We start from the raw sequence: 27269 nt of genomic DNA, 5'->3' as shown, positions 1-27269 counted from the left end.
TAACAAGACAACAAAAAGTACTGAATTACTCATTTATTCCTATAATTTGTTTATATTTTCAGCCCTTTTTTCAAGAAAAGTTGAAAAATGCCAAACCAAAAAGTTTCAACTTCTAAAGTTCAGGAATGCACTCTTTTCCTTCACTTCATGTGGTCATAAAAATCAGTGACATGGATTTTAGAAGGCAGCATGAGAAAAATCATCCACCAAATCTGTTATTATGGATTCAGAATTAAACTGTCATTTCAAGCCCGTACTTTTGAATCAAGGTGAACACCTAATGTTCAGATGTTACCTTCTTGCTTAATTCTTTTCCTTAATGTATTTAACTTTGACGATGAATTAAAATGTACCAACACCAAAACCTAGAATCCCTTTTATGTGTTACTTCATTAAGGAGATTAAAATTCTGAAGATGTACTTTCCATGCTACCTAATTTTGTTTTCCACCACAGGAGATCTATACTTCCACACACCCTTAATACAATGCCTTGCACTTTATTTTTAACAAACTACCACGGCTGGGGCTTAATAAAAATGCGCTAAAGCAAACGGGCAAGTGTGTGCTCACACACATGCCTCCTGTCAAAACACATCTCCCACCTGCTCCCCCTAACTGCCAACTTGACGGCTAGAAAAGGTTCATATTAGCCGGAATCTGACAGCTCGCAGGGTCACAGCAGCCTGTGGATTAACGCTCCGTGACAAAGGCGAGTCATCGAATTAAAGGCCTTGCATAGAAAGGGGAGGAGAGGCGCAAAGCGGAGGTGATGAGTGGATTGGAGGGCTGACGTTTAGTCAGAAAAAGAGGGAGGCAGAGTAGAGCGAAGCAGGAGAGATAAGTGACGGAAGCACCTCAGCACCACTCATCTGTCCATGCTCTGCCTTCCCTTACTGCCCCCCACTCCTTCTCCCCGTCCTTTTGTCCGCCTGTGGGCCCAGCAGCAGTAGCTGTCACTACAGGAGAGCGCCTGTCAATCAAAGCTCCCTAATCCAATGGCATGTCGGCAGGGGACATGTCACATATGTTAAGAAGAGAAAATGAGGGGACTCACAGGGTGCGCTTGTGTGTGAGCAAGTGTGTGTATGCATGTGCGTATGCGATTAAATGACTGTAGGGCAGAGAGCGGTTGCCAGAGAGTGTGGTGTGGCAGAGACAGCAGATGATGGAAGCTGTGGTGACACATGAGGCCCGGGCCCAACTCTGAGTAACCCACCAGTCACTAGAGGGACAGAGGGGGAGCAGAGGATGTGGTGCAAGATGCAGGAGGGCTAAATATGAAGGCACAGACAAGGCTAACTGTGACTGACATGGCTAGCATTCAGAAGTGGCATGCATTAAGCAGACAGAAATGACACAAGCAGATGGTGTGCATTTGTTCATGTTTATGTGCATGCGTGTGTGTATTTGAGAACTAGGGTAGTCAAAACACACTCCACAGCTGTAAATGACCTTTATGATCATCAAGAAGACTTGACTTATTTGTTGCTTTTCAAGTTTATTTGTTTTGTATGTATTTTCTCTTATGGCTGGGTTATTACTTGTCTCATTAGTTATATCATAAAAGTAAAGGTGTTAGAAGGAGTAATTCCAGTCGAGGTAAAAAAAAAAATAGGCACAAGAAAAAGTGTGAGTCTCAGCAGCGTAAATGTATCTTACAAATAAAGCAAACTGTCATTCTTTTTGTTTGGTTTTCGCTGTGGAGCAATTTTAGCCACCCTTTTCCGCAGAATTGTTCAAATTGAGCTACACTGAAGGGTTTTTGAACATGAACAGCCTATTTAAGGTCACGCTAAAGCCTTTCAATTGGACTTAAGCTTGGACTTTGACTAGGCCATTCAAAACCTTTAATTTCTTTTTTTGTTTAAGCCATTCAGAGGTGGACTTTCAGGTATGTTTCAGATAACTGTCCCACTTTGTAACCCAAGTGTACTTGAATTTCAGGGCACAAACTGATGGCCAGATATTCAGGATTCAGAATTCATGGTTTCATCAAATACAAGTCACCCAGGTCCTCAAGAAGCAAAGTAGTCCCAGAACACCACATTTCTACCACTATGTATGCTTGTTGGCACAATATTCTTATTATGAAATGCAGTGTTAGTTTTATGTCAGATGTAAAAGGAGTCAAAACTCCCAAAAAGTTACATTTTTGTTTCGTCAGTCTACAGAATATTTTCCCAAATGTCTGTGAGATTATCGTTTATTTATTTATATAGCACATTTAATTACAAGATAACGTTAACTAAAGTGCTGTACAAAAATACCAAATAACTAGTACCAAATAACTTATAATATTAGTACCAAACACCAAATACCTCTCATACTGTATTAAAAGCCAGTGAATACAAATGCGTTTTAAGATGAGATTAAAAAGACTGACAGTAGTTGCCTGTCTGATGCATAGGGGTAGATTATTCCACAGTTTAGGTGCTACGGACCCAAATGCTTGATCACCTCTGTGAACTAGCCTTGACCTTGGTATGGCTAAAAGCAAAAGCTCATTTGATCTAAGAGATCTAGAGGGCGCATATCGCTGCAAGAGGTCAGACAATTGCCCGGGGGCCTGTCCATTCAGGGGCTTGTAAGTCAACAATAAAATTTTAAAGTCAATTCTGAAGTGAACAGGGAGCCAGTGAAGAGAGGCAAGCACCGGCGAAATATGTTCACATCTTTTAGTTCATGCAGCTGCAGCATTTTGGACCAACTGCAGTCTTGCAAGGCAGGTCTGGCCAAGTCTAACATATAAGGAGTTACAATATTCCAGCTGGGATGTAATAACAGCATGGATTGCCCATTCAAAGTTTTTAAAAGACAAAAATGATTTCACCTTAAAAGCCTCAGTTTGAAAAAAGACCAATGTACAACTGAGCTAATCTGTTTTTCAAAGGTGAAATTGCTGTCAAATATAACCCACAAATTTTTGGCATGCAGCTTAATAAAAGACTCAAGACTGCGCAGGTTAAAATGAGAGGTGCTGGGATTGACACTTGGTCAAAAATTATCACTTCAGTTTTGTTGTCATTAAAGTTAAGGAAGTTAGAGGCCATCCGGGCTTTAATTTCACCGAGACACTGAACTAAGGGCTCCAGTGGAGCAGGACAACTTCTCTTCAGTTGAAGACAGATCCGAGTGTCATCGGCGTATGAATGGAAACAAATGTTATATTTTCAAAAAATTAGACCTATGGGCAGCATATAAATAGAGAATAAAATTGGCCCCAGTATAGATCTCTGGGGAACACCACAAGTAAGGGGAGCTGAAGAAGAGATAAAAGCTCCAAAGCTCACAGAGAAAGTCCTGTCAGATCGGTATGACCTGAACCACTCTAATGGAAGGCCCTTGATGCCGCAATGCTCCAATCGTGAGATCAAGATGCTGTGGTCAACAGTATCAAAGGCAGCTGTCAGATCCAAAAGCAAAAGCACAGCTGAGTCTCCTGAGTCAGGGACTAATAAAAGATTGTTAAGAACTTTTAAAAGTTCAGTTTCAGTATTGCGAATAGCTTTAAAACCAGACTGAAACCTCTCAAGAACATTGTGTCTATTTACAAAAGAACTAATACAATCTTTTCCAAGATTTTCAATTGGAAATAGGTCTGAAATTTGAACGGACACGTGTTGGGCAGGGATGCCAAACATCAAAAGTTCAAAACCTGAATGAGAGTCAGTTAAGAGTTGTTTGCATGCGAGCTTCTCCCTAAAAACAGCCGCCATTCCACCACCACGCCCAGTCATCCTCGGCACGTTAAGAATTAATATCAGCTTTCCTAAAAATGAGTTTAATCACAGTTAATTCACGATTTTATAATGGGGCCAATTACTTTTTCACATAGGTTTAGGTAGCATTTTTTCCCTTAATGAATAAAATCATCCTTTAAAAACTCTATTTTGTATTTACTCTTGTGAAATGTATGTAATATTAAAATGTTTTCTGAAAAAGGAAAATAGTATTAGTAATAGCACTATATATGCAGTGCATCAAAGCCAAAATAAAAATATCCCAAACTCTAAAATATTCAAAGGACTTGAACTGATTGTTTGTTTTTTTGGTGGCTTGGCAGGCAGTTATAGCTAAAATGTAAAGAGAAATGTTTATTACAAAAGCACTCGAGAAAGATTTTAAGCTTATAATCACACTCCAAATGGTTACGCTTCTGCTATAAAATGTATTTGCACAAAACTTTTAAGGTAGATTGCAGACAATTCTTAAAAGGATAATTAAACTTCCTACCTGATGGGGTTGGATACGTTGGATGTTACAGGTGAAGTCAAAGTAGAGTTGGAACTTGTCAATGTCCTTGTTTTTATTTTGCTCGGCGCCTGCTTTTGTTTTGTGGCCTTGGACAGGTTTCGCCTGTTCCTTTTCCTTTAATGCCGACTTAGACACAGACGACTGTATGCTTACAAAACTTTTCTCACATCTGGCACAAAAAAAGAAAGACATACAATATTAATAATTCATGAAGATACAAGAAAAATGAATTCGATTTTATGTGTATGTAGACAGACTCCTACAATGTCTTCACGTAGGTGAGTGTTTCAGGATCTTTGGCCATCATATCAGCCAATATGTGCTCCACACCTGTAGCCACTTCTTCCACTGATGACAGACCTGTCACACATATACACACATCAATAATGTACTTTAAATGAGTCAATAAATCTTTAAGAATTTAGAATGTGATTGTGTGTGTCTTCATCTGCATTGCATAACCATTTAAATCATTTGGTAATCATTGGCTGGTTCAAGCAATACACAAAACAGCGCAGACCATGACAAGAGTGTGCACATGTTTATCAGTTACCTTCAGTACCAGGTTTTATCCATGCCCTTAAATCTAGAGTGTGTGGTGTGTTCATCAATGCAGAAGCAGCGTCCTCAAGGCCAAGTGCTTTGGCCCTGCGAGCTTTTGTCAGCTTGCTGCCTTTCTTATAGGGGGAGTACTGCAGGCAAAAACACAAACACTGGACTGAGCTAGTTATTAGTGCTAGAGCCCTTTTCATGTGCGGAGAGTCAAGAATGAACTAATCTTATTACAGTTAATTGATGGATAACACTTTGGAATACAAATTTGATTCTGACCACATGATCCAGTTCATCAGCTGAACGGCAGTTCCTCAGGTTTTGTTCCAGTTCAGTTGTTAACACCCCATCTTTCTTCAGGGTCTGAACCACAGACTGAGTCCTCTTTGCCAAAGAACTGAAGAACAAATATACACATAGAAGAAAGACAGATTATCAACTGTGCAGGACAAACACACAGAAATCAGAGAAATACAAATCAGCCACATGCAACTATTTCAGGCTTTAAAGCTTGACATATAGCACCATCTAGCTGCAGGACTCAGTATAGTCAGCTCATGTGGTTTCACAAATCTAATTCCAGTATTCTAAAATGCTCTTTCCATGCTTTTAACATATTGAGGGCATGAGTAGTGTAAGTAGTATAAGATCCATCCATCCATCCATCTTCTTCTGCTTATCCGGGGCCGGGTCACGGGAGCAGCAGCTCAAGCAGAGAAGCTCAGACCTCCCTCTTCCCAGCCACCTCCTCCAGCTTGTCTGGGGGAACACCCAGGCGTTCCCAGGCCAGCCGAGAGATATAATCTCCCGTGTCCTGGGTCTGCCCCGGGGCCTTCTCCTGGTGGGTCATGCCTGGAACACCTCACCCAGGAGGCGCCCAGGAGGCATCCTTGTCAGATGCCCAAACCACCTCAACTGGCCCCTTTCAATGTGGAGGAGCTGCGGCTCTACTCTAAGCCCCTCCCGAATGGCCGAATTTCTCACACCATCTCTAAGGGAGAGGCCAGCCACCCTTAGAGATAGGGTGAATCTGAATCTTATGAAAGTATAAGATTCATATTTTTTTTTGTTTCATTGAACATCTTACATTCACTTACCATAACTCCTCATAAACCATCTGGACATCTCGAACAGCATCAGCATCCATGTGGTTAATCATGTCTTTCCTGTAGCGCACCATGAACGGCACAGTGTTCTCCTCACGAAGCAGCATAATGATGTTTGCACATACCCATCGCTCCACACATGTCAAGTGGGACAGCACCTGGGGGGGAATCACACACACAGGAATTGCAACTCTGCATCTACTCTACATGCATATATACACACACAGTTAAGCAGGTAGGCAGAAAGACACAAATTAACCTTCAGCAGAGAGCATTTGATTATATTTGATATGCAGAATTCTGGATCTTTGTGTGTATTAACTGATCACTGTTTTTTAAATATGTCAGTGTGCATTAAGAACGGCTACTTGTATACTTATGATTTTCAAACATCAGTAATGCAATACACTAAATTTGAAAAAGCAGTTGTGACTTTTTTAAAGTGGCATTTCTCTCCAGTAGCTTATCACCTAAACTGCATATGCGAATCACTGTCACATAGCCTAATTTAATTCTTGAGTCATAACTTTATGCAAATGAAGGTAGAAATATGCTTTTTGGCCAGGTGGTGGTGGTCACCTTCAAACTGTTCGTTTATTAGAGCATTTATTTTCTGTCTGAAACTAAGTGAGGTGTCTTTTTACCACCTGACAAAAAACAAACAAAAAAAGAAACAATTCCCACATAATATATAAAAATACCTCTATCAAGTCCCAGTTCATATTGAGTTCATTCCTCAAAGACTGCGCTTCAGATGATGGTAAATTAGTCGGCCGTCCCATGCAGGCAGCACTGGTCTTTTGTTTCTTTAAACAGGGCTCATCAAAAGTAAAATCCTCCGCATCTACTTCCTCTTTCTTCACTCCAAGCCAAGCTTGTGAAGACCCCTCGTCTGCCCATCTGTCTCTCTGATAGGATTCTGACACAATAAATGACACCCTCTACAAGAAAAGAAGAGAAAGAAAGGAAAACAAGGAAAAGATGAAAGAAAATATAAAAATGCAAACACAAGACATTTAGAACATGGACATTTTCTGCAGACATCAACTCAGAATGTAAATATTGATGTGTAGTTCATTGTCCAGTTTTTAATATTATAAATACAGCCACAGTTTTGTGTAATTAATGGGTCACAAAAGTTAACTTATAATTACATTCTAATATGTTTCATTTGGCTGTAATTATAAACACTGAAAGTTTGCCTTACCTCTTCCTTCGTTCTGACACTTGTCCCGCTCTCTTCAGCCCTCGTTTCCTCTGGACAGTCAGTTTGAATTCCTCCTGTTTTTTCTCTATAATCATTATCCACTTTTTTCCTCTCCATTCCAGCCAACACTGAGGCTTCAGAATCCTTTAGACTTTTAGCAGCCTGTGTTTTTCGTCCTGCTGCAGGTTTACGTGGTGCCCTTAGCTTAGGTTCTTTAGGCACTTTGGGAGCTTTAGGTTCTTTGGGTGCTTTTGCCTCTTTTGGTTTTGCAGTTTTCTTGGCAGTTGTTTTCTTTTCACCAGTTGCAGTACCTCTAGCAGTTTTGTTGGGGGCTTTTGACTTTGGCTTCGGTGGCCTCCATTCCTCAGCATCCTCATCACTACTCACCGTTTGGGAAAAAGATCTGATGGTGGAGTAAAGAAAAAGAACAAAATCTGTCAATTATAACACCAGAACCAAACTTGAACCTTTCTAATAACTTTATAATGTTTTTCACAGGTGTTTAATGGATTGATAGTTAGTAACATGCAAGCAACCCGAACAATTAGTGACATATTTAACATTTAACACGTAATACCCCTTTCTAAGGCCTCACAAAGAAGGCCTTAAACTTCAAATGATCCAAAATACAACACCTGTTTTGTCACTATAACTAAAATAGAACAAATATAACTTTTAAAAGTGCTTCATTTTATAATTCATTTTATTTCCCTTAATGTCATTGTCTAGGAATCCGTTTCCTGATTGGTCCATTAAAGTTTAAAACACATTACACACAGTAACTATTAAAAAATAGATTAATACATGTTAAGTATGTATCTTATTAATAGAATTAATACTATTACAGATGATGGCTGTTGCAAAAAAGCTATCTGTAGCAATTTCGAAGACATTAGGGTTTAAGTGACCTTAGCCTGTGCCTGTCATGTCTTCCTATGTTTTTATCAGTTTTGATTGTTTTAAATGTATAGCACTTTGGTCAACAGTTTTTGTTTTAAATGTGCTATATGAATAAATTTGACTTTGACTTAGATTATCATAAAAGACTAGCTCTAGACTTGGTGAAACTTGTTTGTTGTCTGCATACCATCTTATCCACAAGATCCTGAAATTCTAGTACCTTAAAATTCCCAAAAGCAGAACATACAGAAATCCACCACTTTGTATTATTGACCATCACGTAAACAGCTTCGATTTAAACCACATAATGCATTTTTTTAAGCTTCAGTTTGTGAAGCTATGATGTAATTCACTTACTGCACACTAATTTATAACTCTCAAGGGCTTTTTCATTGAATAGAGAAATCTTTTAAAATACAGGATTTAACAAATGTTTTAAGCAACCTGTTATGAAAACAATGGAACATTATTTTCTGCTCCTGACCACAAATACTGTACGGCCCTACTGAGTGGGTGAAATGAACGAGTAAAAACCACTTACAGGTCGGAGTCCACATCTTTGTACTTTACAGCGTTGACAGTAGTCGCTCTGGGTCTTCGCATCATCTGTTAGAGGAGGTATTTTGGTAAGAAGCATTACATCAAATTTCATCGTTAAAATCATATCACATCGTGTAAAATTATCTGGCTTTAACAATAATAGTGCACTGTCAGTGCCGTTGGGCGAGAGTTACGTCGCTAAACAATACTCAGCCCATTGTATTCAACCATAAGACCATTTATTTTTGCTGAACTTGAATTGTACGTGTCTGCTAGCTAACAACAGAATCGGCGTTATGTTGGTTAGCTGTTTCAAATTTGCCGCTACATGATGAAGCAAGCAACGTTACTGACATAACGAAGCATTTTAATTCATGACACAATTTTTCCGCACGGCATAAAGCGTGACTACCTACTATACCTTTATACTGTTGATAATACTCAAACTATTTGTGGTTATTGCGCTGGAATAGCACTTTGTGCAGTACAACGACTGCTTCCTGCAACAAAATGGACTGAGCCAATCACAGCAACCAAAAGTCTTAAAGGGCCAAAGACTCTTCTTCCTTGTATTTGTTGTGGAAGGTGCACACTGCCACATACTGCAAAGGAGTGGTCAAACTCATTTTAGCTGAGGGGCCAAGTACAGCACAGCCTCAGTTTCGTGACTTGGGAATTTGTGAATTGTAAACGAGAGTATGTTTGCAGCTGGCTTTATGGCATATGTAATTGTAAGTTTCCCTTCCAGAAGGAGATTCGTTTGTCCTTTTTCACCTGTCCTGTCGGCAGCTTTTCCAATCTGAATTATCATCTGAATTTACTGTTGTGCCAAAACTATTCACTTTTCCAAAATTAGCTTAATAAATTCTCTGTATCTCTATCCTCTTGTTTGTGTTTACCTTTTTCTTTTATCTATTTACGTATTAATTTCCTTTTTTTTCTTTCTTTCTTTTTTTTTTTTACAGTTTTTCTCCATCGCTTTGGCTCAGTTCTGACAGCAGAAAGGTCATTCTCGCTACTCTTAATGCAGAACTCAAATCTGTGACGCATATTCTCACTCATATAAGACATTCTCCTTGTTTTTACACACACTGCTATTGTGTCTACATTGTTTCTACTATTATTTCTACATATACCTCATATGCCTCACTACTATAGCTATTTGTTTCTGTGTTGATGCACTTCTCACTACTCACTTTTATGAATTCTGTATGGATGTCTGAATCCTCTGTATGTATGAATATGTATGAAAGAGCAAATACACTAACACTATGTCAGAGGTTTACTTGCAACCAATAGAAATGCATACTTGACATGGATTTGAACTGACATTTGGTGAATGTGGAGGCCATATGACTACGATGTTTTTCCAGTCTTCTATTGTCCAATTTTTGTGAGTCTGTGCAAACTATAGCCTCAGTTTCCTGTTCTTAGCTGACAGGACTGGCCTCCAGTTTGGTCATCTGTTGCTGTAGCCCATCTGCTTCAAGGTCAGATGTGCTTTCAGAGATGCTCTTTTGCATATCTTGCTTGTAACATCACTGTTGTCTTTCTAACAGCTTGAATTAGTCTGGCCATTTGTTTTCTGACCTCTGCATAAAGTTTTATCATTTTGCTTTTCTCCATTTCTGTAATTTTGTAAGTAAGTAAGTAAGTAAAATTTATTTATATAGCGCTTTTCACAGATAAAAAAAATCACAAAGTGCTTTACAACACAGGAAATAGAAATATAAAACAATATAACAGTAAATAAAACAGCAAATAAAACAATGTAAAACAATAAAACTATAAAAACAGCATAAAAGGAAATTAATCATATGCTTTTCTAAATAAAAATGTCTTCAGCTGTTTTTTAAAAGAATCAGTGGAGTCCGTGCAGCGGAGAGACAGTGGAAGAGAATTCCACAACCGTGGTGCCACAGTCTGAAAGGCCCGATCACCACGAGTTTTAAAACGAGTGCGCGGTACCACCAGCAGTCTCTGATCCCATGACCTTAAAGCCCGAGAAGATGAATGTGGTTTCAGCAGGTCAGATAAATATTGACGAGCTTGACCATGTAGGGTCCTAAAGGTTAGAACTAAAATTTTAAAATGAAACCTAAAATTTATAGTCAACCAGTTAAGGGAGGTCAAAACTGGAGTGATATGAGATCTTCTCTTGGTGCCTGTTAAGAGACGTGCTGCAGCATTCTGCACTGTCTGAAGACGATTTAAGGCAAAGTTGGGACAATGTTAATGACTTTCTTTTTCACCCACATTTGGATCACTTAAATCTACGACAGTCATTCAGGCAGTAATGCCTGGACTGGAAACAAACATCCTTAAAATATTACAACATACCAAGCTTCTGTGATTGAATGCAAAACAAATGTGCTGTTTGATCTAGAGCCTGCACTTGTGACTGAAGAATAAATACATTTTATTTTGATTATGTAAGTAATGTAACTTCCAAAACAAAGTTGTGGAAGGCCTAAACTTAGTTTTAGAACAATTAAATCTGAGACTTTGTTTCATTGTAAGATTATAACAATGATGGCAATATAATTGTTTGATGTTCAGCAGAACAGTGTCCAGTATGTTGGCTGTTATACTTTTTTGCATTTGAAAATAAAAGTTGGGCTGATTTTAATGCCATTACAAGAATTGTTGTTAATGGGTTTGTTTGTTTTTTTAAATCATACTTGCATACAGTGTTCTATTAATACAAGTGTTGTACTAGAAATTTCAAGGATGATAAAACATAATGTGAATTTATGAACTGCACCAAATCACAGACTTTTGTAAAGTTTTAAATAAATCCTTCTCATTTCATTGTGTTTTGAAACACTTAATATTAGGCCTATATTTTTGCTGTACTATTTTGAAAGTAAGTAAAAAAAAATAGCAATTTGATGTCTTAAAATGACAAATTTTGACAAATGTGAAAAAGATTTTGATTGTTGTAGTGTCTTTTGAACAGGTTAGTCTGTGTTATGAAAAATGCCTTAACCATTTTGACAGCTGCATTAAGAGTGGTGAAAATTGTTCCAAAATTATTGAGAACAACTGTAGGCTTATGGTTGTGATAGTTGCCACTAGTACTTCTTGTTTTTTAAAAGGGGAAGATGTTATCAGAACGAGTGTGTAATCAATACTTCACGTGGATGACTCAAAGTTATGAGCACACTGTCAAAACTCTGCCCTGAAATTCTTCACTCGGTGCTCAATTTGAGCGTTTAGAGGCCAGCCCACTTACTGAGTTTAAATAATACTGAGATTTTTATTAAACAGAGCAGAAATTAATTGAACTGAACTTTCCTTTTTCTCGGCTGTGTGCACGCAAGCAATTTGGTAAATGTACTAGTTCTTCTATAGCACTTGTGAGCACTACTTGAACACTCAAAGCACTTCATACAACATGCTTCCTTCACCCCTTCATGTTCTATATAACATTCACACTTGATGTAATGGAGAACAATCTGCAAATTGTTTAGTATCTTGTCCAAGGATTTTTGCAATGAGGACTGGAGCAGTCAGGGATCAACGTACCTACCTTCAGCTTGCTCTACTTTCTGAGCTACAGTCTGTTTTGAATTATAGTGAAATTGTCACGGTTCTGGGTCACTTTGACCCAGCTTTTTCTGTTTCTTATGTTTTGGTGTTTTTCTGGATTATGATTTATGTTCTGATTATTTAGAGATACTGTTTTGATTATTGTTATTATTGCAAGTTTAGTTCAGTGTCAAGTCTGTCTCACTCTGTCTAGTCCGTGTCTTAGTAAAGTGTCTTGTTTCCTGTTTTACTTTGAATGTTCACGTTCATGTCTGATGTCAGTGTGTTCAGTTTTACTTCTCCCCTGTCTCGTTAGCCTAATTTCTCCCAGCGGTGTCTCCCTCCTGTTTCCCATTGCCTGATTACTCCTCTGTGTATATAAGCCCTGTGTTTTCCTTTGCTCTCTGTTGCGTCGTACTCTCAGATTGTGCCTGTGTGTTTCTGTTTCCAGTTGTTCATTGTCAGTTCATGCTTTGTTTCATCACCAGCAATAAAGCTGAGGGGTTTTTTGAGTTGCAATTCAGTGTCCGAGTCCTGCATTTGGATCCTCATCTCCGCCTGCCCGCACACAGAGCCCTGACAGAAATGCCTGTTAACTGAAAATTGAAATTAAGCTATTGTTATATTATATTATATTATATTATATTATATTATATTATATTATATTATATTATATATGTCTTAGGGTGATTTGCGTACATATACACATGTGGCACAATAACATGGTAACAGGGACACCGCGTGACCTGAGTGTAAAGCCCCAAGCAAGATGATACACATGAAACTATCTTCATCTTCTTCTTTTGGCTGCTCTCTTTAGTGGTTGCCACAGTAGTAGTCCTATTCCTAACATTATCCTCTGTCACATCAACCCTCCTTCATTCCACACATCTTCTATCTGGTTTTCCTACTTTTCTGCTGCCTTGCACCAGCATCTTCAACATCCTTTGCCCAGTATATTCACTATGTGTCCATTCAGCCTTGTCCCTTTACATTTGTCTCTAAAGCACTCAACTTATACTTTCCTTCTGATGTACTGATTTCTAATTGTCCATCCAACTCACTCCCAATGAAAACTTTATCAACTTCAACTGTGCCACCTCTGGCTCAGGGTTCTGTCTTTTTGTCAGTGCTATCATTTCTAAACCACATCTCACTACCTTGTCTCTTGCAGCTTCTTACAGATCATTCCTGAAAAAAAGTGCATCAAAAAATAAACAAGGAAAATTATATAAACAACTACAATACTACTGCTGTACTATTGTATATTACAGGAAATTCCCACTATATATGGTTACAGTATATATGCGTATGTAATTAGTCACAACACACAGCTGTGATACCAGAATGAGAGCATGTGTTACTATAACCACTGAAAAAAGTAGGAAGTGATTTGCTAGCAAACACTAACACAAAGTAAAAGATATGTTGTATATAAGTTATAATACGTACAGATGAGAAATGCATAAACACAACAAAATGTTTTTAGTAGTGAAGTATGTGAAGCATATGAAGCATAATGATAAAAGACCAATGTAAGGACATAAAGAGTGGTTAGAGTGACATTTCTGATCGGAGAACTGTGTCAAAGCAATCAAGAAAAACTGTTTTTAAAAAAAATCCCCCGTATCACTTCCTGTTGCTCTGTTCAGCCTCAGATTTTTATCAATTTCTCATTTACATTTTTCCTCTGGTACATTCTTCTTCTGGTATAGTAAAATCTATACTCTGTATTCGTCTGCTTCTTGTGTTTTGTTCCCTTTGTTGCTGAAAAGTACTCTATTCCTCTTCCTCTTCACTGGGCTGACTTCATTTCCTGATAAATGTCCATCTGACCAGGCTCCTCTAAGTTTACAAATTGTTGTTGTGGAACTAATGTTGGTATAGTTGGTCTGACTCAAATTTTGGATGGAAGTCTTCAATACAATATGTGAAAAGATTCAAAACTGTTTATTATGTTATGGACATGAGAAAGAGCATTTCTCATTCTTTGACATCACTTATAAATGTTTTCAGACATTTACAGCACTGAAAATATTGAATTTGTAAGCTTGAACCATCTCATTTTTATCATAGTTTCATTTTAATGGAGAGAAACAGAGTATGCAAGAATCCAGCAAAAGCTTCAGCTCCCTCCAAAGTCACCAGACAAAGGTGCTCCAATACAGTGCTCCAATACAGTGCTACAATATGTGTAATAATAAATATTGAACACGCTTACTGAAATTTATTTAACACTTCGTACAAAAGCCTTTGGTGGTGATGACAGGTTGAAGAGGCTTTTTTTCATTGTCTTCCTGAAACGGCCACCCTCGTTTCATTGTCATCAACCTGGTAGATGACACCAGTATTTTTATCAAGAATGTCTTGGTGCATTTTTCCATTCCTCCTTCCTTCAATCATAAAGTGTGCCAGTGTCGTATGCTGAAAAACAACCCACACCATGATGTTCCCACCACTGAAGCTGGTATAGTGTTTGTTGGGTGAAATCCAGTCTCCTTTTATCTCCAAACATGGTGTGTGTTATGGCACCCAAATACCCCCATGTACACCTCTTCATGGAAATGGGGTCTACATGGTGTAAATGTACATGGTATACATAAAAATCTATTGAAAATGATTTGATAGGGTTTCCCCCATTAAATATAGTATAGTGATTTTAAAGAGCGAAAGCAATGATACTACAGAAGCCTTTCCCTTTTCCTTACTCTTGAAAGAAGGTTATCTCCATCGCCCACATACTCAGAAAATCAGTTTCATTTTGTGTAATGTTTGTAATTTCAGAACCTCTTAGGCTACCAGAAGAATTAAAACACGAGCACAGAGACTCATTATTACAACTTCAACCAAACCACTCACAACTGTGATTTTGCAACCTCGTCTGATTTTAAGTTATCTGACTTGCAGTACTGTCCTGTCAAATCAGGTGTCCAATATACTTTCACTTCCTTTAGCCAGTTCAATTGGGTCTTTGTTTTATTACTCTGACGTCACAACAAATCTAAATCAAGAAATACCTCAATGATTTTACAATGCTGCATATGTCTAAATTGTAAGAAACTAAGCAGTGTCCACACTTCAGATGTCATTAATTGGTGGAAATTTACAACCAATATAAAGAGAGGAAAAAGGAAGTCTGTAAGCCGGATGTGTGGATATTTATTTGAAATATATATAAATATACCAATATTACTCTTTCCTTTTTTTTAGAAAAATCTCCCATGTTAAATATATGCTAATGATATATATTTAATATAATAACAGATTTTATAAATGAGTGTTAACTGGGGTCTGCTTTTTGAATGGTGAATGAAAAACTGTCTTTTTCAAGAGTTAAGTTCGATTCAAGGATGTAAAGACATTACAGGAGTGGGTTGGAAGCATAATTGTTCCTCAATCTATAGTTATTAGTAGAATTTTGTTAATATTAGATTTAAATTTAGAAATAAAGATAGAAATATTTTATTAAAGACATAATCGGTAGTACAGGTATTTTGAAAACACAGTATGTTGTTTGTGTTGTTAACAAAGTTAAATTATTTACAGATATTTAATAAAATTCAAAGATATACCCCATTTACTTCGCCATATAAAGAGCTCAATTGTTTTTCCAAGACTAAACGTCTGTATTCTCTGCTCCTAGTTACAGATGATGAACTATTACAAACAGCCAATCACAAATTCAGTTTGTGAAAAAAACGCCAACCAGAGTAGAGATTGGCAGTGCGGGATTCCCCTGCCTTCAGCTTTCAGTTCCTTCTGCCTTTCTTCAGTCATAAAGGTAAAATTTGGCTGAATTCGGTCACTAATACCGTGAATCACTTTACAGTCTGACCTAAGAGAAGGTAAACAACCCGTTTCCGTGTTCTTGTGTGTGTTTGTGTGTGTGTGTTTATGAAAGCATGTTATTATTCTTTCTGTTTTATTTTGTAATTAGTGGTTTTTTTTAAAAATATATGTATTGTTTGCCCCCAGGTTTGTGTTTGCGTGAAGATGTCCGACACCGAGACTCCAACCCAACCTCTAATTGGCGCTCCTAGCCACGAAACAACCGTCAATGTTGGAGCGCCAGGACAGAAGTAAGTGTTTAAGATGTTTTGTTTTTTTTAATTTTGTGTGTGTGTGTGTGTGTGTGTGTGTGTGTGTGTGTGTGTGTGTGTGTGTGTGTGTGTGTGTGTGTGTGTGTGTCACTAATTGATTTACACACTGCAAAAAGAAAAGAATGAAACAAAAATAGATTCCAAAACTGCAATGTGAAGTGGATTTGTGGGTTATTATGCTAAGACTGCTACTGATATAGAAATTAATGTTATTTTAGAATTAAATAAAAATATAAATGAAATAGAGAGAGAAAATTTCTTTTTGTTTTTTGGGGGGGTTTTTGTTGTTGTTTTTTTCTCTCTATCTCTTTCTCATTTTTTTCCCTTTTCCCCTCCTTTGTATATACTTATTTAGGTATATAAATATGTATGTATAGACATAGATATGTGATTGTTTATATAATGGTAATTATATTTTATGTATGTTTCACGCTAATAAGAAAACTAATAAAAAAAATTAAAAATAAATATATATATATATATATGCAAATGAAATATATATGGTATTTGTTTAAAAACAAAACTGTATTTAATGATTTTAGGATATTTTTTTTCTAGAATCAGTAAATCAGAAGTCAAAAAACTTCTTGCTGAGCACACGTCAATAAAATTAAGGATTGTCCAAAACATGCCCTGGTGAAAACAGAGCTCATCTTAGATGTTCACTCGGGTGTCTGCTTGACAACAGCTGATGTCATTACTTAGTTACGTATACACATGAGCACCATGGACATAGTTCCTGTTATATCAATTTTTTCCCCAGTTCTGAGCCAACAAAAAGTCTAAGTTACCAATCAGGTTCTTCATTCTTCATATTCTTTTATGTCCATAAACCTTTCTGCCTACCTACTCATCATCTTTCTCCCACTGAAGGTTTTCATCCTGAAGACCTTCTAGTGCCAAATAATATTCTTTTAATCCTACAAGCATTAATAAAGAAATATTGCTTTCTTTTTTTTTTTCAGTGGCCGCTCTACCCGGGCTTATAAGGTGGCAGGATTGACCCTTCTGGCCTGTGTGCTGATTGTGGGCCAGGCGATGACCGCCTATTTCCTCCTCAGCCAGAAGAATGACATCAAATCTCTGGAGGATCAGAACAACAAACTTGAGTCACAGGTGTCACAAGTCAACTCTGGTGAGAATGCTATGCTGGGAATTAGCAGGATGCAGCAAAAAAAGCTTTATTTAAAACAAACTGCTTAACCGCTAAACATTAAAAAAGATGAAAAAAAAGACAAAATGTCATGAAACTGCCCTGTTACCTGTAAAACAACTTAGACTGATAATGAATCAGTGCCTAGAATTTTATTGAAACCGAATTACAGCTCTCTGTTGTTGTACAATTTATTTTTAGTGCCACTCTCTTTTTTCTGTATTTTGCTTTTTGTTTTACCTCTGTCTCACATACACCTTTCTCTCCCTGTCCATAGCTCCTGCACCCATGAAGATGCATCTGCCCTCGAACCCCATGGTGATGTCGGACCTTGCGGACACGGTAAAAAAAAAAAAAAGTCTGAAACTGGGCTTTTGATTTTCAAGTTAGTAAGTCTCAGTTCAAATCTAACCCTAAACCCTAATTTTGTCTATTTTTTTTAAAGTTAAATAAGTACAACTTTAGTGAATCCTGACACACTTCTAAAGTCCCGCATTTTTCTCATTTGTGGTTTTTAACTTATTGTGTTGCAGGACTCTTCAACTGGAACCCCAGATGATTCCTGTATGTCTTAAATATTTGTGTTCATATATTCTGTATATGTGTTAATTATCTTCTCATCTGTTTATGGCCTAGAGAATGCTTTTTATTATTATTATTAACAAAAATGCTCTTTTTTCTGTCCTCATATGTGACCTCAAAGTTCAATAGTCAGAAAGATTAAACTGTTACAGTTTGTCTTTAACAAATTTATAAAATGTGGATCAACTCATCCCCTCTCCCCTGCTCTCACAGCCCCTCCTCCCACCAAGTGCCAGCTTGAGGCTTCTGGCGTGAAGCCTGTGCAGGTGCCAGGTTTCAAACCTGCCTGTGAAAAGGATGGCCTCTACAAGGCCCAGCAGTGCTTCGAGTCCGTTTGCTGGTGTGTGAACACAGCCACCGGGGAACAGATCAATGGAAGCCTGCGCCAAGGACGAGCCAATTGCAATCAGTCCGTCCGTGCTGGTGAGACAAGATAACAGATTTTGAGTATTAAGTTCAAATTAGAAAAAAAAAAATATTATTGAAAATGCCATGTTCAGTTTCATATCAGCATTTTATTGTTGCATTTATGGTTTATTTCATGTAGTTATTTAAATCTACAACCCACACGTCAGAGATTTCAGTGAACTTTTTTGCTGACTATTTGTAGAGTTGTGCACGATTAATGAATTTGTGTATTAGGTTTTAGCATGATATTGAATATACTTTCAGAGAACTCAGGATTTTTGTTTTAAAAATATTGATCTTTCATAAGAGGATTGCAATGTAATTCCGATATGCATATACAAATCTTGATTCATCTGGAGAAATCTAAAACCTTTAAATGATTCAATTATTGATTACATTCAGGATCTGATTTAAGCTACAGTGTCACTTACAGTCCAACATCTGTCTTTCCAGGCACCATGATAAGAATGCTGAGTCTTCCCAGTGAGGACAATTAAAACTGTGGTGAGTAAACAATCATATTCTTCTGTCTTGCTTTATATGATCGCTATAAGCTACAGTTTCTACAATTAAAAAGTGCGTTTCACTATCATAGGGTATTTCCCTACAGTGTAATGTGCCTTAGTGCTATATAAATAAAATTAAATTGAACTAATAATTTTGGAAAAGTACAATTGTCTTGAATAGCGAATTTAAAACCATTAATCATTTATTAATCATGCTTTTTGTTGTTGTTGTTGTTTTAGGCAACAGAAGCCGCTTCAGTCTTTTCCAGAAACCAGTTTCGGCTCATCTCCTAGTATCGTGTTACAACTTTGCCGAATTAATCACCACAGCTGCACTTAATAAGCTAATGGGGTTTTATATATCGCTGATAAATTACCAGTAACCAATTACCTGCTTGCTATCGTTCCTATTTTATTGCAACCAATATTCTACTGACAGCAGAGCCTTTTGACCGTGATTGGAGATTTTTAATGGCTATTAAAGATGAATAATTATCAAATAGTGTTTAGTGTGCAGCCTTAAAATGCTTTATTTTAATGTTGATGATTGGACAAGAATGTGGTTTTTGTGTTGGGAGGCACACATAAATAAAGAGGAAAAAATAAGAGAAGCTAAGCCAAAGTACTTTAAAAAATACTTTTAAGAATGGATTTCTGACAAAATGTAAATGCAGTCCTCCCTGACATCAAAGGCTTGGTCTTTTAATTTTGTCATGTTTGGCTTAAGGTAAAATATAATAGTAATAATAATAATAAAGCTGTTATTACAAGTTCTGAAGGATCATTTGGACACAATCGGGATACATGAGTAGATTTATTTGAACAACCCAAATAAAACCTGTTAAAAACAGTTCTGATGGTTTTCTTTTATGATACCAGCACAGTGGGAATTATAAACAGTTCTGTTTTTGATGTGTAGGAGCATAAACACACAAAAACCAAAACTGCTAAAACAAAGCTCTGTCAAGTTGAATCAATATCCCACAAACATTATTACTTAAAAACATGCAAAGATAGGACAAAAAAAGAGACACTAAAACATACAATATGGAGACAGTAACACAATGACTGTCAATAGGCACATGTTGTTTCTGGATTCCAGTCACCAAACATACAGTACACACGTTTGCCTGAAAACTAACAAGCTGATCACAAGCTGAAACGTCTTTCTCCTTTATGGCTTGTTTATCTAATTTCTGTCAGAGATCTAATTACGCAATGGTGTGAAATGTTCATTTCGATGTTGCCACCATGTTAAAAACATCACAGTGCAGTTTTACAGTGCTTTCCATAGACATGAATACATTTTTAATATTACACTAAAGCTGCAAAAACAACAATATATTTTGTAGAATCACTGAATACTGTAGTGTTTACTGATTTATCTTTGAAAAAGCGGATTGTCCACATTTTTGTATGTGGATAGTGAAATATCCGCTGTGCAAAATGAAAATTCACACTGAAATGTATGCTGGTTTTGCCAAGTGGCACCACTATTTTGTACAACTTTACACGCTGGATTATTAGAGATGTGTCTCCTGCAGCAGAAGCAGCATAGTCTATGGATAAAACACTCAGTTTTACAGCTTAAACCTCTAATACTAAAAAAGTACAACTCATAGGTGCATGATGCAATCAGCACATTCTAAGAAAGTAAAACTTTTCACTTTTCATTCTACAGATTTCAATAAATGACTCCAAAAAAAAACCATACTAATTACTAACAGCTTTAGATTAAAAGAGCATAATCGATACATGTGCAAACGATCAGTTTCCAGCATATAAAAAACAGGCAGCCAACTCTTACAAGGCTTTTGAGATGATACTGTCAACTCCAGACCATAGTAGGCACTCTTAATGTATACTTTACATGAAATGCTTTAACACACATTCCCCAGTTTTTCTAAAAGTCCAAAGAGCAAATTAAATCTTAATAAAGAAAAAGAATTGCTTTGGCATTTGGCTGTTTTCTTGCTCTTAGAATTGTTTCAGCATTGTGAGGACACAGGAAAAAGCAACATAATTTCTGGCAGATTGAGTGTTTTTCTGAGTCAATCATGGAACAACTTGTCAAAAAAAAAAAAAAAAAAAAAGGAAAGAAAGAGACAGGTCTCTGAAAAGTGTTAACTTATAGAGATTAGGAAATATAATCCAGAAGGAAAGGGGAAGGGTTCTGTACCTGTAGATTGACATTACTCCGCATTACAGACACTGCTCTGATAACTGTAAACAATGTGAAAACTAACAAAAACCAAAAGATTTGACAGGTTTTGCAGAGAAGAACTGTGTGATGTAAAGTGAGGCAATTTTACACCCTGAGCAACAAGGAAAAAGTGTCATTAGTTAAGGCTGCTATTATTGATTTCTGACCACTAGAGGGCAGAAGATACCAAAACACACAGAATTCAAGTCCTGTTTGAATTTTCATCAAAATGCAACGCGTTTTCTTACAATAAGCTTATGCTAGAGAGGTCAACCGAACCAGAGTTTACAGCTACATATTTGTTGGTCTTTCAATTAAGTTTTAGAAAGCATGTGCTGTAATGAAAGACAAGGTTGGCTTCAGAAGTCAATCATAGCAGCTGTAAGGATTTACAATAGCAGTTTGTCTAAATTTCAACCACTGACATTTTTCTGCATTCATATTAATGAATGCATGAATTAATGAGCTGTCTTCTGCAAGGGGGTCAACTAAATTAAAAAAAAAAAAAAAAAAAAAAAAAAAAAAAAAAAAAAAAAAATATATATATATATATATATATATATATATATATATATATAAATAAAAGGAAAAGAATAGCTGTTTTTTTCACTCTATACCAAATTCAATAGTGTAATTATAAATTTTTTATATATATTATTTGAATATATTTAAAGTAAAAAAATACCACATTAAATTCTGATAAGTTTTAAGCTTTTTCTATATGTTTCTGATCCCATGTGGAGCTGTACTGGCACACTCTTTCTGTAGATGTCTGACGCTCGCTTTGCTCCGTTGTTTGGCTCCAATTTTCCTCCTCCTTACTTGTGTCCTCCTTTCAGGTTGCGTATGTAGTCTTTAATGGTGTTTTCGATGTTGGGAACAGCATAATTTTGAGCTGCATACATCCCTGTACACGTGCCTATGGCAACGCCTAGCAGCGCTGAAGAGCGAAGTCTAGCAACAACGTACCCAGCAAGAAAACCCTTCAAGAAAGGAGAAGCCAGCAGACTGCCCCCCTAGAGAGAGGAAGAGAAATGAGACCCGGTCTGGTGTTTTGATATATACCTCGACCTATAATTTTATAACTTAACTCTCAACAAAATTCAAGGCAAAGTAAACTATGCTCTCTCTCCATATATACTAATACTACTAATAATAATAATATTTGATTTGTGAGCCTTACTGGAGGAACTCCAGCCTGTATCTCATCTTCTACCCGTTTCTGAATGTCCTCCAACTGGTCTTTTAACTCCACGAGATCCTTGAGTTGACCCAGTGGACTCTACAAAAACATGTAGGCACAGAGACAAGCAAACAGGTTAGTGGAGGCAACCAGAGTTTTCTAAAACATGGAGTGTATCTAAAAATAAAACATTTGAACTTCCTGTATTATGACCAAGCACAGCAAACGCTCTGACAATGAACTTGAAAATCCACTGAAAATATATGTTCTAAAATCATTTGGGCATATGATGGATTTTCTTTCAGAGACTCTGTTGTCTGAGTTTTAGTTTCAGTTTTGTTTTACCTTAACAGGTGACTGCAGATTATCCATTTCCAATAAGAGAAAGTACACCATATAAACTAAAAAGAAAACACATACTAAGATGGTTTTTGCTAATACTTGCAATCGTGAACAGGCAATTTCCACATTTGGAACTAAATATTAAATTGGTTTTATCTTATTACCCCTTATTAGTTAAGTTGCCTTTAGGCTTATATTTCCTCGTGTTTCCCCGAGCTCTGTGTAAAAACACACTGCATTCCACAAACCAGGTAAAACGGGTAACTTATACAACAGTGACCCTATGCCGATGGTAGTAAAATAAACAAAAAGCATAGAGAACATGTTGGAACAGATACTTGTCTCTTAAAACCATTCCCATATATCCGTTGCCCTAAGCAGGCATGACACCTTTTAGAGAACAGTAACATTATTTTCGACAGGTTACTAAGCTAACTGTTTTCTTTTAGCTTATTTAATAGTAGAAATATTTCATTTTAAGCGCTGTGGGTCGTGTTTTCGTTGTTTGCTAACTGACAGTCTCAAGGTGAACAGACCTTCCAAATCTAGTCCTTCCCGTCAACGTTATTTTAGCAGCTAGCAAAACGTTTACTGTTATGAAATTAACAGTCTCTTTATTTTCAGCTTATTGACAGTGCTATGGATTTGGTTGAATACACAACAAATGTATTTCCTGTTTGCTAATTTCATTCGGTTAAACGGAAAGTAAGCTAACGGTTTAGCTAGTTACCTCTAGGACGCTACACTTGTTTTACGTAGTGACACCCCAAGCTGAAGCTGACAGCTAATGCTGAGTGACAGCTCAAGTTAAAATGAACGCCTATCCACTATTCAAAGTTGGCTTAACATTAAAACTTGGAGACACACCTTGTCATTAGCCATCTTTCCAGTCCGTTGATGCACCTCTTCTTCTTGTTCTCGTAGATTTGCTTAAAAATGACGTCTACTGCCCTCCACTGGTGTATTCACAGACCACTCTTCTTCTTCTTCTTTCGGCTACTCCCTTTAGGAGGCAGAAGATCCTCCTTTCAGATCATCTGTTTCAATGATCTCACCCTATCAAACCAGCTTTCTCCTTTACTGCATCTATTAGTCTAACCTGTGGTTTTCATTTTTTTACTCCTGCCTGGCAGCTCCATATTCAGCTCCAATGCTCCTGGCTTTGGTTCCCATCCACCTGGTCTCCTGCAGGCACAACTCATTCCTTGTCTTCATCAGTCAGGCAGGTCTTTCTTTACCAGTGTCATGCCAAAAAGGGGATTGCTGATGTTTATTTGTGGTTTTTTTTTTTATGTCTAATATATTTATTTATATTGATAAATAGGCTGTAGTCAACAGGATTTATGTCAAGGATATATATGATGTAAAGAAATGGCATGTTTTGCAATGACTCTACCTATTGTACTTAATGCTTTCACATTTTCCTCTATCACACCAAACCTGTTGCACATCACAATATCATAAATCTTCTCTGTGGTCTTCCTCTTTTCCTTCTGCCTGACACCTCCATATTCAACACCCTTTATTCAATATATCTATATCTCCTCTGCACATGTCCAACCCATCTCATTGTTTCCCCTCTAACTTGATCTCCAAAGCCCTCGACCTGAGCTGTCCCTCTGACAGAATTATTTCTAATCCTGTCCACTCTGGTCACTGCCAAAGAAAGTCTGAGCATCTATGACCGTGCCACCTCCAGCTCAACCTTCTGTTTTTTGTTAGTGCCACTGTCTCCAAAACATGCTACATAGCAGGTCCTACTACCATGTTGCAAATATTTCTTTTCACTCTTGCTGCTATCCTTTTCTCACCAATCACTCCTGACACTCCACCCACTTCACCCTGTCTGCACTCTCTTCTTCACCTCTCTTCTGCACTGCCCGTTTCTTTGGATAGTTGACCTCAGGTATTTAAACATGCAGAACAGTTTGTATCCACCTCAAATGCCCCTGTCCTTAGTCTGTCTTCCACATTATAGTGAATTCACTTAAATATCTTTATTGAATTGTTATGTTATATATATATTTTTTTATTTGTGCTGCCGTCTTGGGCAGATCTCTTTTGACAAAGAAGTTTTTAATTTCAATGAAACTTTTTTACCTGGATAAAAAAAAAAGCATTTATAACAGTCACTTTGACAGAACATGACTGCAACTTCTACCTTTTGACAGGAATGTTATTTCTGGCTCAAGATGACTTGATATCACCCGTGAAAGATATGTTTGAGATTTCTTGGGCAGATCATAGGCTAATAAGTCAATTACAGCAGTTTAAATACTGGCAATCATTTTTTGGGCAAATACCAGAACCCACTTTCTTCAGAATTTGTGACAGCCTGATAAGTTTCATTAAGGTGAAATACGAATAAAGGAAGCAATTAATTACCCTGCTATTTCTGATCATGCAAAAAAAAAAAAAAATAATAATAATGATATGCTATGTTTGAACACTGTGATAATTGGGGAGACTTCAAAAACAATTTAACCAAAACATAACTCACATGGTCACAATGGGCTCATTACTTTAATTGTCCTCTTTCATCTCTCACTCTGAAACCTCTTTAATTCCAAGTTCCAGTTTGGCTTTTGCAATGCAGAGCAGTCCCCCCCCCCCCCACCACCACACACACATTATGATGCTGAAATACTAATATAATATACTGATATAATAATATAATAGAACAGATCCAAATTATGGGAAAAATGAAAGTGAAAAGAAAATGAACAAGAGTTCAGATAAATAATTAGCTAGGCAAAGGGATAGAGGATCAGAGAAACAGAAACAGAGATGCTCATTATCTCTCATTTGTAATCATCAGTGCATCCCACAGAAGCAGGGAATAAACATTGTAGGGATAGTGCAAGATAAGTATTTTCCCATAGATGTATAACATTGAAGTCTAAGTCATTACATCAAGTGAATCGGATTTAAACCCTTGTGTGATTTATTTTTTTCTTGCTGAGAGCATGACTCCCCACAAGTGTGTCTTTCCAGAGACTGTGGAAGTGAGAGTGAATGGCAGAGCCCCGAGTCACAGGAGGTGAGAAAGAGATTGAGAAAGATGGCAAGAGAAAGCATTTAAGACCTACTTGAGAACTTGAGTTATTCCCATCTGATGTAGAGGCAAAAGGAGACAAAAAGGGCGAAACTGCAAAATGAAACTATTCATTTAAAAAGATTAATCTTGCCAAAACATAAATTTCTACTTTTTAGACGCTACTGGCTGGCTCCTTTTTGTTTCTCCGAAGGGGCTTATAGGTATTTAATCCTCATGCTCAGGCAGGACAGAGAGTCCATTAACTTTTCCTTGTTTTGGGTTATTGCAGGACCAACCTGATATGGACCACAGTATTTAATGGTCAGTTCAAGCTGGACATAACACAGTCTGCATAGTTTTGCATGAGATGAAAGACTGGCCTCGCACTCCCCTGGACTGCAGGTGTTTAAGACTTGGAAGGAGCGATGGAGGTAAGGCGTCTGTGATCTTCAGTGCTGTTGATGGTTCAGGGGGCGTATTGATTTTGGCTGAGGCATGTTTGGCTGACTAATCTTTGGACGCCTCTGTACTGGAAAGGTCACGGAAGCTTATGGTGCAATCATTACAGAGATGAGCTTCAGGGAAATGTGTATTCATATACTGTACCACGAATATCAGGGACAGATCGTAGATTTATGTTTGAGTTATCATTTTTAGTTTAGGTAGTCATTGTAATGTCATGAGATGCAGCTCGCCCAAAATAACCTTTGAAACAGTAATAAATTTGCCTATTTTCCAACTAGAAAAAAACAATAAATAATTTGGACTTTTATAGCTTTGTGACTAAAGCTTCATTTATTATTCAACAAGCCCAGCGGAACATTTTCTCTTGCATAATGAATGTGGTTTGTGTTAATACTCCAAACAGCAATAGCATGGGTTGTTTGAGCAGATGTAGTCATTATAATTTAAAGGATGGAGAAGTAAGCCCTGCATACACTGGCTTTGAGATGTCGAGGCAGTCATTTTTTTCCCGATGTGATTAAAGAACTCATTTAAAATGTATTTTATAGTCAAAGCACTGTATGTGTTACTGTCTGTTAGTTATTTTCTTCATTGGGAATAAAGCAGGAAAACCCCAAGAAATGTTTACTCCATGATTTACTGAAACTTAATGAAGCAAATGGTTTTCATAAGCAATCTTGAGTAAATATGAGCTTCTCTGAAGGGCACATAAATTCTTTAATTTCAGAAGCTTCTTCACAGCAAATATGTGTTCCTCAAATGGGATGACATCTTCTGATAATCAGGGTATGAAATACTGTACGAGCTTCTAAAAGCATCTCTTTGGGATAACTTGCCAGCAGCATACCCTTTATGATTTATGTTTTTATTTGCTCCTTCATATCTTGTAAGTTGTTGTGTTGTTATGAAACAGGTACTCAGTGTGAATGTGGCAATATAAGGAATTGTTTCTTGGAAGAAATGTGCTTGAAACATTGAAAGTTTTATCACAGAGTGTATAAAACTCATCTCCTGCTGCTCCTTGTGTGAGGAGCACTGAGTTATGGTTTCACAACCTGAGCTCCGCTTCGAGAGTGTTATGGCTAAAGCAGCGTGGTACTGACTCTATGCTGCTTTTGCACTACCATGTTGGATGTTATCAAGGATCACAGTGCATAAATTGGTTCTTTCTATTGTGCTGCACGGCACTATACAAAAGA

At 37.2% G+C, this 27269-nt stretch overlaps 3 protein-coding genes across 3 annotated transcripts in view; 1 reads left to right on the top strand and 2 right to left on the bottom strand.

Annotated features, from left to right (window-relative positions):
- Window positions 1–9080, bottom strand: part of srbd1 (S1 RNA binding domain 1) — a 50255-nt gene extending 41175 nt beyond the window's left edge. The window contains exons 1-9 of the mRNA XM_085477244.1: window positions 8982–9080; window positions 8562–8626; window positions 7121–7523; window positions 6615–6854; window positions 5905–6071; window positions 5087–5204; window positions 4809–4947; window positions 4519–4615; window positions 4235–4424 (exon numbers count right to left, since the gene is read on the bottom strand). Coding sequence (XP_085333370.1) covers window positions 4235–4424; window positions 4519–4615; window positions 4809–4947; window positions 5087–5204; window positions 5905–6071; window positions 6615–6854; window positions 7121–7523; window positions 8562–8626 — 1419 coding nt within the window. The 5' untranslated portion in view covers window positions 8982–9080. The remainder of the gene's footprint in view (window positions 1–4234; window positions 4425–4518; window positions 4616–4808; window positions 4948–5086; window positions 5205–5904; window positions 6072–6614; window positions 6855–7120; window positions 7524–8561; window positions 8627–8981) is intronic.
- A 6764-nt stretch (window positions 9081–15844) lies between these two features.
- On the top strand, window positions 15845–19690 carry cd74b (CD74 molecule, major histocompatibility complex, class II invariant chain b). Its single transcript, XM_085477245.1, has 8 exons — window positions 15845–15936; window positions 16067–16170; window positions 17157–17326; window positions 17622–17686; window positions 17878–17908; window positions 18140–18349; window positions 18788–18838; window positions 19081–19690. The coding sequence occupies exons 2-7, from the start codon at window positions 16085–16087 to the stop codon at window positions 18829–18831; spliced, it is 606 nt and encodes a 201-aa protein (XP_085333371.1). The 5' UTR covers window positions 15845–15936; window positions 16067–16084; the 3' UTR covers window positions 18832–18838; window positions 19081–19690.
- Window positions 19691–21609: 1919 nt separating this feature from the next.
- On the bottom strand, window positions 21610–23737 carry LOC146695256 (SLC35A4 upstream open reading frame protein-like). The gene is made up of 3 exons (XM_085477243.1): window positions 23436–23737; window positions 22227–22325; window positions 21610–22059 (listed from the first exon to the last, which is right to left on the bottom strand). Exons 1-3 carry the CDS (start codon window positions 23448–23450, stop codon window positions 21862–21864), a joined length of 312 nt encoding a protein of 103 aa, XP_085333369.1. The 5' UTR covers window positions 23451–23737; the 3' UTR covers window positions 21610–21861.
- Between the last annotated feature and the right edge of the window lie 3532 nt (window positions 23738–27269).

This window comes from Copadichromis virginalis, linkage group LG13 (genome assembly GCF_057382275.1).
Source record: "Copadichromis virginalis isolate Kocher_CV1m ecotype Utaka linkage group LG13, C_Virginalis_male_GT1.1, whole genome shotgun sequence".
NCBI classification, from domain to species: Eukaryota; Metazoa; Chordata; class Actinopteri; order Cichliformes; family Cichlidae; genus Copadichromis; species Copadichromis virginalis.
Note: the sequence above shows the minus strand (reverse complement) of the source record. Positions and strands in the feature narration are given on the sequence as shown.

Coding starts and splice junctions, on each gene's coding strand:
- cd74b (XM_085477245.1), top strand. CDS start 16,085: ATGTCCGACACCGAGACTCCAACCCAACCTCTAATTGGCGCTCCTAGC. Junction 16,171..17,156: donor GTTGGAGCGCCAGGACAGAA/GTAAGTGTTTAA, acceptor TTTTTTTTTCAG/TGGCCGCTCTACCCGGGCTT. Junction 17,909..18,139: donor TGGAACCCCAGATGATTCCT/GTATGTCTTAAA, acceptor CTGCTCTCACAG/CCCCTCCTCCCACCAAGTGC.
- LOC146695256 (XM_085477243.1), bottom strand. Junction 22,060..22,226: donor TACAGGCTGGAGTTCCTCCA/GTAAGGCTCACA, acceptor TCCTCTCTCTAG/GGGGGCAGTCTGCTGGCTTC.